At 61.6% G+C, this 13,155-nt stretch overlaps 2 protein-coding genes across 3 annotated transcripts; one reads left to right on the top strand and one right to left on the bottom strand.

Moving 5' to 3' along the window:
- Positions 1-50: 50 nt before the first annotated feature.
- On the top strand, positions 51-2,400 carry SAC3D1 (SAC3 domain containing 1). 2 transcript variants are annotated; one of them, XM_036430434.2, is made up of 3 exons: positions 51-317; positions 477-1,062; positions 1,810-2,400. In XM_036430434.2, the coding sequence occupies exons 2-3, from the start codon at positions 483-485 to the stop codon at positions 2,310-2,312; spliced, it is 1,083 nt and encodes a 360-aa protein (XP_036286327.1). In that variant the 5' UTR covers positions 51-317; positions 477-482; the 3' UTR covers positions 2,313-2,400. The 2 variants fall into 2 exon arrangements, with proteins under 2 accessions (XP_036286327.1, XP_036286329.1); XM_036430436.1 differs by lacking the exon at positions 51-317 and having other exon boundaries at positions 331-1,062.
- Positions 2,388-11,716, bottom strand: NAALADL1 (N-acetylated alpha-linked acidic dipeptidase like 1). The gene is made up of 18 exons (XM_036430409.2): positions 11,499-11,716; positions 11,247-11,419; positions 10,976-11,097; positions 10,527-10,649; positions 7,869-8,152; positions 7,675-7,776; positions 6,942-7,027; positions 6,719-6,838; positions 5,806-5,891; positions 5,523-5,586; positions 5,374-5,441; positions 5,038-5,129; positions 4,856-4,946; positions 3,846-3,927; positions 3,592-3,765; positions 3,435-3,522; positions 3,233-3,325; positions 2,388-3,053 (listed from the first exon to the last, which is right to left on the bottom strand). The coding sequence occupies exons 1-18, from the start codon at positions 11,693-11,695 to the stop codon at positions 2,867-2,869; spliced, it is 2,232 nt and encodes a 743-aa protein (XP_036286302.1). The 5' UTR covers positions 11,696-11,716; the 3' UTR covers positions 2,388-2,866.
- Between the last annotated feature and the right edge of the window lie 1,439 nt (positions 11,717-13,155).

The raw sequence follows: 13,155 nt of genomic DNA, 5'->3' as shown, positions 1-13,155 counted from the left end.
ACTGGGCCAGTTTACTGGCCGATGGGGATGGATGCTGGAGAGGAGCCCGGAGCGGGGTTATCCTTTTTGCAGAGGTGGGTCTCCAAAGCCAAACAAGGACCCTTAAGTGCGCAGGGGCCCGGGAAGGCGTGGCTCTGCTCCGGCCCGCCCCGCCGCAAAGCGATTGGTTGTGGGAGGGACTACAAACCGGTGCATCATGGGAGTGGCATGAGCTGTGCGCGGTGCATTATGGGGGCGTTTGCGGTCCTGACCGTGCGGCGCTGAACTACAACGCAGTGCATCTCGGGAAGCCTGCTTTGTGGGAAGCAACCGACTCGGTGAGAGGAGAGGAGGGCGGTTACCGGCGCCGGCGGGACGTTCGCACCCGCCCAGCTGCTCCAGCCTCGGCCGGGCCCGGCGCGCCCCCACTTCCTGCAGGATGGGGCGAGGGGCCGCCGCTGGCCCCGGGATGCTGAGCGCCCGTCCTCTCTCCGCAGCCCGCCATGTCCGGCTGCGAGCTGCCCGTGGGCACCTGCCCGGACATGTGCCCCGCCTCCGAGCGCGCCCGCCGCGAAAAGGAGGGCCGCCTGCACCGCTTCGAGGTGGCGCCGGGCGGCGGGCCTCGGCCCCGCGCCGACCCGCTGCGCGCCGTGAAGGAGTACAGCCGGCCGGCCGCCGGCAAGGCCCGGCCGCAGCCCGGCCAGCTCCGGCCGCCCGCCGTGCTGCTGGCCACCGTGCGCCACCTGGCCGCTGAGGTGGCCGGCCGCGCCGACGCCTCCCGCGCCGAGGTGGCCGGCTTCGTGGCGGACCGGCTGCGCGCCGTGCGCCTGGACCTGGCGCTGCAGAGCGCGGGCGCCGCCGAGGCGGCGGCGGTGCTGGAGGCGGCGCTGGCCGTGCTGCTGGCCGTGGCGGCGCAGCTCCGGCCCGGCGCCGCGCGCGGCCCGGTGGGCCCGGCGGACCCGGCGCTGCTGCGGGCCCAGGTGCACGAGGGCTTCGGCTCGCTGCGGCGCTGCTACGCGCAGGGCGCGGGGCCGCACCCCCGCCAGGCCGCCTTCCAGGGCCTCTTTCTGCTCTTTAACCTGGGTGAGTGGGGCCCCGGCGGCGGGACAGTGCGGGGGGCGGGGGGCACCCTGGGTGTGGACAGTGGCTGCCGGGAAGGAAAAGGCAGCTTCAAAATCTCACCCCAGCCCTCTCCCCCCCCCTGCCTCTTAAACGTGTGTCGCGTCAAAATGCACAAAATCCATCAACCAGGACTTTTAGATCCTTTCTGTGGATGGATGGTCTATTTAAATGTAATAAAGTGCTGTTGACTTCACAGCCCACTCATGGGTCAGAAGCCTCGGCTTACAGAAGGGGCCGAAGGTTCCAGGTGGCCGATTCTTTTGGAAGAGAAGCAGGGGCAGGGTGTCCTCGAAGCAGTGGCCGAGCCCGTGCCCTGGTCTGTGGGGCAGGTAGGGCAGCGGAGAAAGAACTGGGTTCCAAGTCAGAAACCGTGGACTTGATTGCTCTGGTTCTACTTCGTATGAACTGTAGGACAGTTCAGGTCTCGGGCAAAGTTGTTAAACGATCTGGGCCTTTTCCCCTCATCCATGAACACTGCTCCACTTTATCAGAAGGGCCTGCCTCAGTCAGATACGGCTCAGGAAGGGCTGAGGGAAAGGTGAAGGCGCACTTGGCCTGGGGGAGGGGCGCGGCCAGGCGGGCTGTGGGACTGGGGGGGAGATGGGCCTGGGGGAGGGCTGGAGCCCCTGGGTGCTCAGGTGGGGGAGGAGGCAGAAGCGGATGGGACGGAAGCTGGGTCTGTCCTCACCCGGCTCTCTGCCCTCACAGGCTCCGTGGAGGCCCTGCACAGCGTCCTGCAGCTGCCAGCCGCCCTGCGCTCCTGCCCAGCCCTCCGCACAGCCCTGGCCGTGGACGCGGCCTTCCGGGAGGGCAATGCTGCCCGCCTGTTCCGCCTGCTCCGGGCCCTGCCGTACCTGCAGAGCTGCGCCGTGCAGTGCCACGTGGGCCGTGCCCGCCGCAGGGCCCTGGCCTGCCTCGCCCGTGCCCTGAGCACCCCCAAGGGCCAGACCTTGCCCCTGGGGTACGTGGTCCACCTGCTGGCCCTGGACGGGCCCGAGGAGGCGCGGGACCTGTGCCGGGCCCACGGACTGCCCTTGCTGGGACAGGACAGAGTTGTGTTCCAGAGGGGCTGCTACACCGAGGACGGGCTGCCGCCCGCGGGCACCTGCGGAGTGCTGGTGGGAAGCAAGCTGGGAGGGCGCTCCCTGGAGGAAGTGGTCATGGCGGAGGAGGAAGAGGTGGGCGGGGACCGCGCCAAGCCCCTTGAGTAAGGAGGGACTGAGTGCCAGGATGGGTCTGACACTCGGGCTCCTTTTCTCAGATTCCCACACAATAAACGGAACTTGTTTTGTAAGGACAGTCGCCAGGCTGGATTTATTTGGGGAAGGGCAGGAAGGAGTTGAGAAATGTGAGGTCTGAGGGTGGAGGAACCCAGAGTGGACAAGGCCCTATTTACCCTGGGCCTTGGTTTCTCTGCTGGTCCCTGAGGGGTAGCCCTGTGGACTCAGCTGGCATCTAAGGTTGGCATGTTTACATACTCTCCGCACCCACCCACCACCAAGAACAATTGAGGGCTTTGCCATTCCCACCATCCCTGCTTCCTTTTCTCTGCCCTCCGTCCACCAAGAGCCAGATGAGGAGATTCATTCATTCAGGGCTTGTCACCCCTCCGGTGACCAGCCCTGAGCTGTGGCCCCAGCAGCTTGAAAGGATCCCATAGCCATGACCTCTCGGCCTCAGGGAAGAGCAGGACCCCCAAAGAAAACGAGTGGGAGAGGGTTCGGATAAAGGGGGGTAGTGGTGAGCGGAGGAAGGAGGGCTGGGGTCAGAGGTCAGCCACGGGCCTCAGGGTGGCTGCTGCACCCTCCAGGGCCGCCACCACGATGCTGAGCTGCCTCCGCACCTCGGCCCAGGCCGCAGATCCTGGGTCTGTGTTCAAGGCCCTGGCACAGGCATTGGCCAGGCCTGGGAACGTGGCTACGGAGCTGTGCCGGGGCGCCCAGAGCACGTGACTGGCGGGAGAAACGGAGCATCGGGGTCATTTGCTTCAGCCTGGAATGAGCTCAGCTCCTTCAGAGCTGGCACAGAGCACCTCCCCCTTCCTTAAAGGCCAGGGAAATGCTGCCATTCCCCGGCCTCGGGCCCAGCGCCCAGCCTCCCCCGCTGCGCCCCAGAGCTGCGGCCGGCTCACCTGTAGTAGCGCTCCTCGGGGAAGGCCCGGGGGTTCAGGAAGGCCCTTTCCAGGAGCATCAGCTGGTCATTGAGCATCCGCACCTGCAGCGGGCTGGAGGCGCAGGACTCGCCAGTCACCCCGGAGCCGGCAGCCCAGCCGCCAGCCTGCATCTTGCCCTGGACGCCACCCTCCCGGACCCCTGCTTGCTGCCCTCGCTCACTCGAAGGTGCCCTTCTGCAGCGCGGATATGTGTCGGCTCAGGGCCACGGCTTCCCGCTCGAACTTCCCCACGGCGGTCACCAGAGGCGCTGTGGGGACAGCCCGCGTCAGCCAGGGCAGTGCAGGCCTCCCCGTGCCCCCACCCGGGGCCTCCGTACCCAGGCTGATGCCCTCGCCCTCCAGCTGGGCCCCAAGGTGCTGCTGGGCGGCCTGCAGGAAGCTCCGGAGTGTCTCGCTGTAGTCGCTGACGTTGAGGGGCAGGAAGAGGCTGTCACTGAGCCGGAGGAGCACGCTCCCCGCCGTCCTGGCCACGGCCTGGTGGCTGCCGAAGCCTGCAGAGAGGGTGGCAGGCCCGGGCTCAGTCCCCCGCCGCCCTCCTCCGGCCTCTGGACGCTCCTGACCCCGTCCTCACCGGGGTCCACAAACTTGTCCACGTAACCAAAGGTGTCGAAAGCGGTGTGGTAGGTGGGGTAGATCCGGGCAGAGGTCTTGCTCTGGAGAAACAAAGCCCAGAGGTAACAGGCGTGAGATGGGGAGTGGGAGGAGGTGTCCCTACAGGAGCTACGATGTAGAGACGGTCCCTCCAGTCACTGCCCCACCCAGGAGGCCGTTTCAGAATTCCCACTTCATAGACACTAAGGGAGGGTAAGGGACCTGCCTGCTGTCACACAGCTAACCAGGGGCAGAGCTGGATCTGGTGCCCGATTCTTGTTTTGCGTGAAGAAGAGCCGGAGCTTTGGAATCGGTGTTTTTTTTTGTTTTTTTTTTTAATTTTTTTAAAATATATTTTATTGATTTTTTACAGAGAGGAAGGGAGAGAGCTAGAGAGCTAGAAACGTTGATGAGAGAGAAACATCGACCAGCTGCCTCTTGCACAACCCCCACAGGGGATGCGCCCGCAACCAAGGTACATGTCCTTGACCGGAATCGAACCCGGGACCTTTCAGTCCACAGGCCGATGCTCTACCACTGAGCCAAACCGGTTTCGGCATGGAGTCAGGGTTTAATCTTGCCTCACTTCCCAGGCACGGGAAGGGGAGAGAATGCTTGTGGAGACACGGGCTGGGTATTCTGTAAGCCCCATCTCATTGCTCTCTCACACCAGGGCTGAGCTGTCCCCCGTTTACACTGTCACTTCATCTATTCTGAGAGAAGCTTTTTTCTTCTTCATATTTTAAGGATTCTGGAATCAAGATGCTTACAGTCAGCGCCAATCTACACCTCATTGGCAGTGCAGTTCCCCGCTCCTGAACAGTGCACGTCCTAACAGTGCATCTCACAGTCATAGCGCCTTAGGTTTGGTAAGTGAGAGGAGCATGAGCAGGTTCTCAGAGAGGAAAGCTGGTGGAGGGAGCACAGCTGCTGAGCGAAGGAGCCGGGTTCAGACCGCGCTAGGGAAGCGGGAGAGGAGGTGCCGCTCACCCGGTCGTAGGTGTAGGCGATGTCCATGGAGGAGATGCCCAGGAAGTGGATGAAGGGCGCATAGTCGCTGCCGGCACCCAGGGAGCCCAGGCTGCGGGAAGGAAGGTGCATGGGCAGAGGCTGCTGGACCGCCCCCCCCCCCCCCCCCCCCGGCCCCGGCCCCGCCTCGGCCCCGGGCTCACCTGGGCACCAGGCCGTACGCCGGGCTGCTGCGGTTGAAATACCGGAGCCAGTTGTCGTAGATGCTGAGGCCACCGGGGCCTGGTGCGGAGATCTGACCGGACGGGAATCCGGTCTCGGGGGTCGGCCCCGCCCCGCCCGCCCCAACCATTAACGGGTCCCACAAGCCCCGCCTCCAGGCTCGGTCCCGCCCGCAGCCCCTACAGTGAGTGCCAGTTCCGGCCCCGCCCACCACGTAGCCCCGCCTCCGAGCTCAGTCCTGCCCCAGCCCCGCCCACCGGTAACCCCGCCTCCAGGCTCAGGCCCGGCCCCGCCCACCGGTAGCCCCGCCCCTGCACCTGTTTGGCCGCGGAGAAGAGGACGCTTTGGACCGGGGGCGTCCCCTGCGCCCTCAGGGTGGCGTTGGCTGTGGAGGACCAGAGAAGGCTCTACCTGACCCCAGCCCCTTCATCCGCCCCCCGGCCCCCGTCAGCCCAGCTCCCCGCACCGAACACGGAGATGTCCACGTTGACGTAGGCCACAGCGCGCTCCCGCAGCTTGCTGGAGAACTCCTGCGGGAGGGGGAGTCAGCCCGCGCTGCCCCCGGGCCCCGACCGCCACCCCGAGGCCCACTCACCTCCGGGAACAGCTGCCCCCGGGACCCCGATCACCACCTCGAGGCCCACTCACCTCACTGCTGCCCCCGGGGCCCCGACCGCCACCCCGAGGCCCACTCACCTCCGGGAACTGCTGCCCCCGGGGCCCCGACCGCCACCTCGAGGCCCACTCACCTCGGTGAACTCGGTGGAGCCGATGAGCCCAAACTCCTCCGCCCCCCAGCTCGCAAACACGATGGATCTGCGGGGCCGCCAGATGCCTGGGGGAGGGGGAGAGGGATAGCGGGCAGGGGCCCCCACAGCCTGGGGTGACTCCCAGAAAGGCTGGGGACGAGGAGAGGCTGGAGGGCTGGAGGTAGATCCTGGCACCTCTCCAGCCAACTCTTCCCAGAGGCTCCCTCCTCTGCTGTGCACCCACCACCACCCCAGCATTGCCCCCAGCACCAGCATCCCTCAAGCGGGTGGTCCCCCACCCGGACACCACACCCGCCTCCCTCTTCGCTAGAGGCAGGTGAGAAGGCCTCCGACCCTCCACCTCCACCTCCCTTCTCTGCTCCAGCTCCCTCCCAACCCGTCATCCTAGGAACCACTGCCCCCCCACCTCCCTCTTCATCTGCAATAGACAGTAACTTCTCCTTTCCCGGAACTGCCCTGACCTGCACCTGGTGCCCCTCAGACACGTCTTTACAGCCCATCCCCATGGTCCTCACAGCAGGCGCTCCAGGGGCCACTGAGGGGCCCGGTGCTTAGACCCGGCCTGACTGTGTCTGCTGAGTCAAGGACTGTCATTCCTGCCTCAGCTGGGCTGACGCTCGGGGGCAGAGCCCGCACGGCCTTGCTCACAGCGGCATCCAGGCCTCCCTCCATCCGGGGCACCACCGGCGCCAGAAGCTCCTGGACGAACTCCTCAGCGGTCCGTTCCGTTCCCTGTGCCCACGGGCTAGCCGAGGCCGGGCTGGGTCTGCCCCCAGGGCGCTCAGGCACAGCGGGCACGGGAGAATGAGGCGGGAGGTGGGCAGGGTGTCCAGAGCGAGGAGGATGGGTTTGGAGGTGACCCCGGGGAGAGCCTGGGTCAGGGGAGGCTCACCCTTCTTCACCAGGGTCCCCAGGACGCGGGAGAGCTCCAGGAGGACGGCGGTGCCGCTGCTGGGGTCCACGGCGCCGTGCACCCAGCTGTCCCGGTGGTTCCCGTAGAGCACGTAGCGGTCTGGCCGGAGGAGTAGAATCAGGACCAGAGGAGAGGGCGGGCCCGCCGGGCAGGGGGCGGGGCGCAGTGTGGGGTCCGAGCAGGGCTGCTCTGGGGGCCTCACCGGGCTCCGCGGCCCCGCGGATGACCCCCAGGACGTTGGAGGAGTTCCGCAGCTCCAGGCGGTTGTACACACTCATGTTCACCTGGCTGAGGGGAGAGGGGGCGGCAGTGTGGGCCCCGCTCCCCGCCCCCCACCCCACGCCCACCGCCCGCTCTCTGCCCTGGCGCAGGGGAAACGGAGGCCGGGGGGAACAGGACAGGGCACATGAGGAGGGACAGTAAGGCGAGAGCCACTCTTCCGGTTCCTGTTCTTTTCATCGGTGCCCTCCCTTCCTCCCTCCCTCAGTGCTTATCAGGTTCTTGGTGTAGCCAGCACCCAGCACCGAACTGGGGACCTCCCTCTCCCAAGCCAGACCACCAGGAAGCAAACACCTGCAGTGGGCGTGTGAGAGGGATGGTGACAGGGATGGTGGCAGGACTGGCAGGAGCGCCCGGAAGCGTGTTCCCGGCAGAGGAACAGCACGAGCGGGGACCCTGATTTGGGAATGAGCTTGGTGTGCTCAAGAGAGGGGGCGACTGGAGGTCTAAAAAGAGCAGGGGTACCCCACAGGGACTTGGGGGCCATGCAGCTGCCTCACTGATTCCCCAAAGACAAGTCAGGCATTTTGGAGTGGAGGGAGGGCTTGGGAGAGAGTGAGGGAAAGGCCAGCCCTGGGAGGGGGCGGAGGGGACACTCAGGGTCTGGGAAGCACACCCAGGGCGGGAGAGGATTGAGGGAGGAGGGCCCAGCTCACCTGTCTGCGAACATCCCGCCAGGCTGGAAGCCCGGGCCCAACCTGTAGTCACAGCCCAGAGCTCCCTGCCAGGCGGCCGGGGCTGGGGGTCCCTGGAGGTTACTGGGAAGAAGAGGGAGAGCCTTCAGAGCGAATGTGGGCAGATATTGGGAGGCCATTGGAGGACGGGCAGGAGGCCCCAGGCACAAGCTCACCAGAGAAGGACTTGGGCATCCTCAAAGCCAATGGGCTGGATGGGAATTGGGGGAAATCCGGGGGCAGTGTCTGGGTCCAGGCGAAAGGAAGAGGGCTTGGCTGGAAGGTAGGGAGTCAGGGGGTCCCCAAAATACTCATAGTAGGAGCCTCGTTCCACCCCAGAAGGAGGCAGGTGCCAGGAGTGTGGAAAGGTCTCGTTGGGCAAGCTGTGCCCGTCATTGATGTCTGCAGGGTCCGTATACACCAGCACCCCAGCCACCTGGTGTTTGGCAGCGTTCACAGCCTGCAGGAGGAGGAGGAGGAGGTGAAGGAGGAGGAGGAGGAGGAGGAGGATGCACACCTATTGTCCTGGCTGTGGAAGCCAGGACAGATCTATCTTCCCACTGGCAGGATGATGCTAACCCAAGACATTTAGTGCAGTTCTGCTTGGACATAGGCAAGCCAGTGCTCATGGGGGTGGTGTGGGGGCTGGTTGAATAAGCGGAGGCATCTCACAAGGGAATACTTGTGGCGGCGGGCACGGCCATGGCACACTCAGCCCCTGGGCACCGTATGTGCCGTGCCAGCTCCGCCAGGTTCAGTGACCCTGAGTGAGGGCAGCTGAAAGGCTCAGAAAAGACAAACAAGAGAGCCCTGACCGGTCTGGCTCAGTGGATAGAGCCTCCACCTGTGGACTAAAGGGTCCCGGGTTCGATTCCAGTCAAGGGCACATTCCTTGGTTGCAGGCACATCCCCAGTAGGGGGTGTGCAGGAGCCAGCTGATGGGTGTTTCTCTCTCATTGATGCTTCTAACTCCCTCTCCCTTCCTCTCTGTAAATAAATAAATGAGTAAATAATAAAAATATATTTTAAAAAACAACAAGAGAAAGAGAGCTGGGCCTGGGTGGGACGCTGCTTCCTGAGAGAGCCACGGATTATAAATTGTGTCTTTATTTTATAGGAGATGCCTCGAGGCAAAGTAAGGGTGTATCAAGATGTTTACAGCATTCTTGTGGGTTTCAGTCCCACTCAATTCCTTGCACCTGAGCAAGCTTTGTTTACCTGCAGCCTCTATCACTTAGGCGCGTGGGGCTCTGCCCTCCGGGCTGGGACTTGCACGTGGCAATGAGGACTGTGACTGCTCATTAGTCCAAGGCTTGAACCTGTCCAGACACTGTAGCCTCGCCTCACAAATCCTGTGCAGCTTATGAAAGAGCCAGGATGTTCTGCACACCCGTGTTCATGGCAGCACTGTTCACAGTCACCAAAAGGGAGAAACAACCCAAGTGGCCATCGGCGGATGGATGGATAAGCAAAATGTGGTATATAATGTGTCATTCAGCCTCAAAAGGAAGGAGCTTCTGATATAACATAGATGGACCTTGAAAACATTATGCCAAGGGAAATAAGGCAGACATAAAAGAACAAATACCGTATGATTTCTCTTGTACGAGATACCGAGAATAGGCAAATTCAGAGACAGAAAGGTGACTAGAGGCTGCCAGGGCTGAGAGGGAGAGAGGAGTTAGTTTATGAGGGCAGTTTCATCTGGAATGGAGCCAGAGTCCTGGGCGCGGCTGGGGTGGTGACTGCCCCATTCTGCGAATGTTCTTAACGCCACTCACTGCCTTGAACACTGGAAGGTGGGTAAATAGTACATTTGGCCACAATAAAAACCAAGCACTGCCTTTTCCAAGGGCAGTACAAGGACAGTTTGTGCAGCAGAAAGAAACGCGGGTGGGTACCCCAGAAGCCGCAACAGTGGCGGCCTCCTCGGAGGACGGCCTCACAGAACTTTTCATTCCACACGGTGTTTTTTTAAACTGGAAATTCCATTGTGCCTGTCCCCGCCCCCTTTTATTCTGTTCTTTTCTTTTCTTCCCTTTTCTTTTGCTTTTTTTCAGCTCTTATGAGCAATTCTTTTAAAACTACGATCAAGTACACATAACATAAAACTTATTATCTAAGCCACTTTATTGTTAACCCTCACCCATGAATTTTTTAAATTGGTTTTTAGAGAGAGTGGAAGGGAGGGGGAGAGAGAGAGAGAAACATCGATGTGAGAGGCACTGGGGATTGAGCCTGCAGTGGAGGTATGTGCCCTCGACCAGAAGCAAACCTGGGACCCTTCAGTTCAGGGGCTGATGCTCTATCCACTAAGCCAAAGTGGCTAGGCTGCCTTAACCATTTAAAGTGTACTGCTAGGTAGTATTAAATACATTCATATTATTGTGCAATTAGTACCACCATCCATCTCTGGCACTCTTTTTATCTTGCAAATGTGCAATTCCATATCCATTAAACACTCCCTCGCTCACTATACCTGTATATATTTTTAATTTTTTTTAAACTATAGACATGTAATATTTAGTCAAAAATTTTCAGTGAAAAGAAGCAGGTTGTGGGGAGGGCAGCTGGAGGTATTTAAGTTGAATATCGGGAAGAATTACTTCACAGGCGGTCTTAGACTCCTAAAATATCAAAGCCGAAAACTTTGCCTAATGAGGCTCAGAGAGGTTAGGGGCGGCATCCAAGATCACACAGCACATCCGTGGTATACCACAAGTACAGCTCAGCCCACCGCTCAGTATTGCTTCTTCCCCTTCCCCACTCTTCCTCCTGCCCACTGCTGGGCCCCTCTCCCCACCCAGCACCCTGCCCCGGGGGCCGCTGCTCACCTTGGCCCCGCGTCCCACACCCCCGTAGCGGGTCAGGGCGATGGTGCCGTTGAGTCGGATGCCCTGAGCCTGTAGCTCCTTGAAGTCTTCTTCTGAGCCCCGGTTGGCATAGACGAGGAGGCCCTGGTCCCAAGAGGAGGTGACCCTCAGAGCCGGGCCGGGGAAGATGGGGTGGGGGAGGAAGGGGACAGCCGGGTGGCAGATAAAGGGTTTCCACTGTAAGCTCCCCGAGGCCCGTCACATCTGGTTTCCTGGTGTCCAGGACCATGCGCCTGGCCCGGCCTTGAGCGAGAGCGTTAGCACTGGCTGGGTGACTAAGCGATGGCGATGCAGGCAGCAACGTGGAGCCGAGCCCCATTTTCTCAACTGCCCCCGAGTCAGGACGGGAGAAGCTGGGGTGGGAGCGGGGCAGCTGGGCCAGGCGGAGGGAGGGCGTATTGTAGGCCCACCTGGGGGGTCCCAGGGGGCGCGTAGGCAGCATAGGGTGGCAGCACATCAGGTCCCCCCTGCTCCCCAGTCAGGTTCTCTTTGCTCTGGCGACAGGAGAAGCTGATGTTCCCAGCGGGCCCCACTGCGGAGGGGACAGTGTTAGGAGCCAAGGGATGCGGTGCATGCCCCGAGGTGTGCCTGAGGTGTCCCTTGGGCCCCACAGCTCCCCGCCCCCCAGGTGTCCCTGAGCGGGGGGGGAGGACGGAAGGCGGGGGGGGGGCAGGACCTCACCGATGGCCACCCGGTTTGGCTGCTCCGGGCTGGGGAAGGACAGCAGCACCTCGTAGCTGGACGTCTCCACCGAGTCCAGGCCAGACTCCGGGTCCTGCCAGTGCTGCAGCAGCAGCTGCACCAGCGCCTCATCCTGGCGGCTGGAGGCCGGGTGCGGCTCTCTGGAGAGCTCTCTGCGGGCGGCAGAGGGGCAGGCCCGGGGTCAGGGAGGGCCTCTGGCTCACAGAGGGGGCCGGGAGACAGGCCTCTCACCTAAGGTTCTCCCGGATCCTGCTGGCACTCAGCAGCCCCATGACGACCTCAAGGATCTCTGGGTCCAGGTCCTGGGAGGCCGAGGCACTGGGCGCGGGGTCGGCCCCCTTGGGGATGGCAAAGTGGCCCAGGATGATCCCCAGCCCCAAGAGGGCAGCAGCCCCCGCGGCCCCCCCAAGCACCTTCACCCACTGCATCCTGTGGCCTCCTGGCCAGCGAGGTGGCTTCTTATACCCGGGGTGCCAGCCTGGTTAACCATTACCCCCGAGGGCCCTGCCCTGCAGCTTCCCCATCAGGGAGAGGGAGGGTGACCATGCCGGAGGGCTGTTCACAGCCCGTGTCTGTGTCCTTCTCCTGGGAAAGATCCCTCTGACCTCCGCACAGGACACGGCCCAGAGGGACCCGGTGCTCAGTAACTCAGGCCAGGCCGGGACCCGAGCCCGGGTCCAGACAGGGCCACGCCCGCTGCCCGTCGTCCCTGCCCTTCTCCTCGGTGTCGTTGATTCCGGCGCAGCCAGCACCGGCTGCTTGAGCAGGTTTGGGTTTACATCCCATCCTCCCACCCAGCGCCTGGCCCCGTGTTGAGCATCGACCTGTGAACTGGAAGGTCAAGGTTGGCCCCGGGTCAGGGCACAGGCCCGGGTTTCGGATTCGATCCCCAGGAAGGGGCGTGCGGGAGGCAGCGGATCCAGGACTCTCTCTCATTGATGTTTCTATCTCCCCTTCACTCTCCCTTCCTCTCTGAAGTCAATAAAAATATATGTTTTAAAAAAGTAAAATACATCCCATTTTTTCTAGACATACACGGTGTGACCTGGGGCAATGCACTTGATTTTTCTGGCCCATTTCCTTAGCTGTAAAATGGGGATAATAAAACCTATTTCACAAAACTGTGGTTCTGTCTTCACGAAAGACCACGTGGATAGAAACAGCTCGCGCAGTGGCTGGCACATATGGACGCTCAGTACATTTAGCGGCTCCTGCCTCACTTCAGCCCCGATAGGAAGAAGGGGACCCAGAAGAATCCCCTGTGTCCAGCCTGCAGGGGCCCAGCTTCTGGGAGGAAAGGGAACTTTTAGAGAGGGAGGCTGAAGGGAAGCCCACGCATCTTTGGCAATGTGACTTCCTCCATCTCCTGGCCCTATCTGGAATCCATTTGCCCAGCTGGTGTGGCTCAGTGGTTGAGTATCCACTCATTCACCAAGAGATATAGTTGCAATTCCTGGTCAGCGCTGTGGACTCGATCCCCAGTGGGGGCTGTGCAAGGAGACAGCCAATCAATGTTTCTCATTGATGTTTTTATTTCTCTCTCTCAAAATCAATAAACACCATAGGTTTTAAAAAAAAGAATTCATTCATCTGTTCATCATCCATTCACCTATTTATCCACTACCTACCCATATCCACCCATCCATCCATTTACCCACCCATTCACCCACTCACTTTCCTATCCATCCATCCATCCATCCATCCATCCATCCATCCATCCTCCATTTTTTCTCTGCATCTCTTATACCTGCAAGCATCATGGATTCATTCAGCTCTATGCCAGATCCATGCCAGACCCTATGGAAGCAAAGGTGGCCAGGAACTCAAGTCCGAAGCGGGGACAGACAGGCCTTGGACTCCACCATGTGGGAAGTGCCCTACAGAAGGA

The sequence above is a fragment of the Pipistrellus kuhlii genome, unplaced genomic scaffold (genome assembly GCF_014108245.1).
Source record: "Pipistrellus kuhlii isolate mPipKuh1 unplaced genomic scaffold, mPipKuh1.p scaffold_m20_p_109, whole genome shotgun sequence".
NCBI classification, from domain to species: Eukaryota; Metazoa; Chordata; class Mammalia; order Chiroptera; family Vespertilionidae; genus Pipistrellus; species Pipistrellus kuhlii.
The sequence above is the reverse complement of the archived record's forward strand: the minus strand, read 5'-3'. Positions and strand labels throughout refer to the sequence as shown.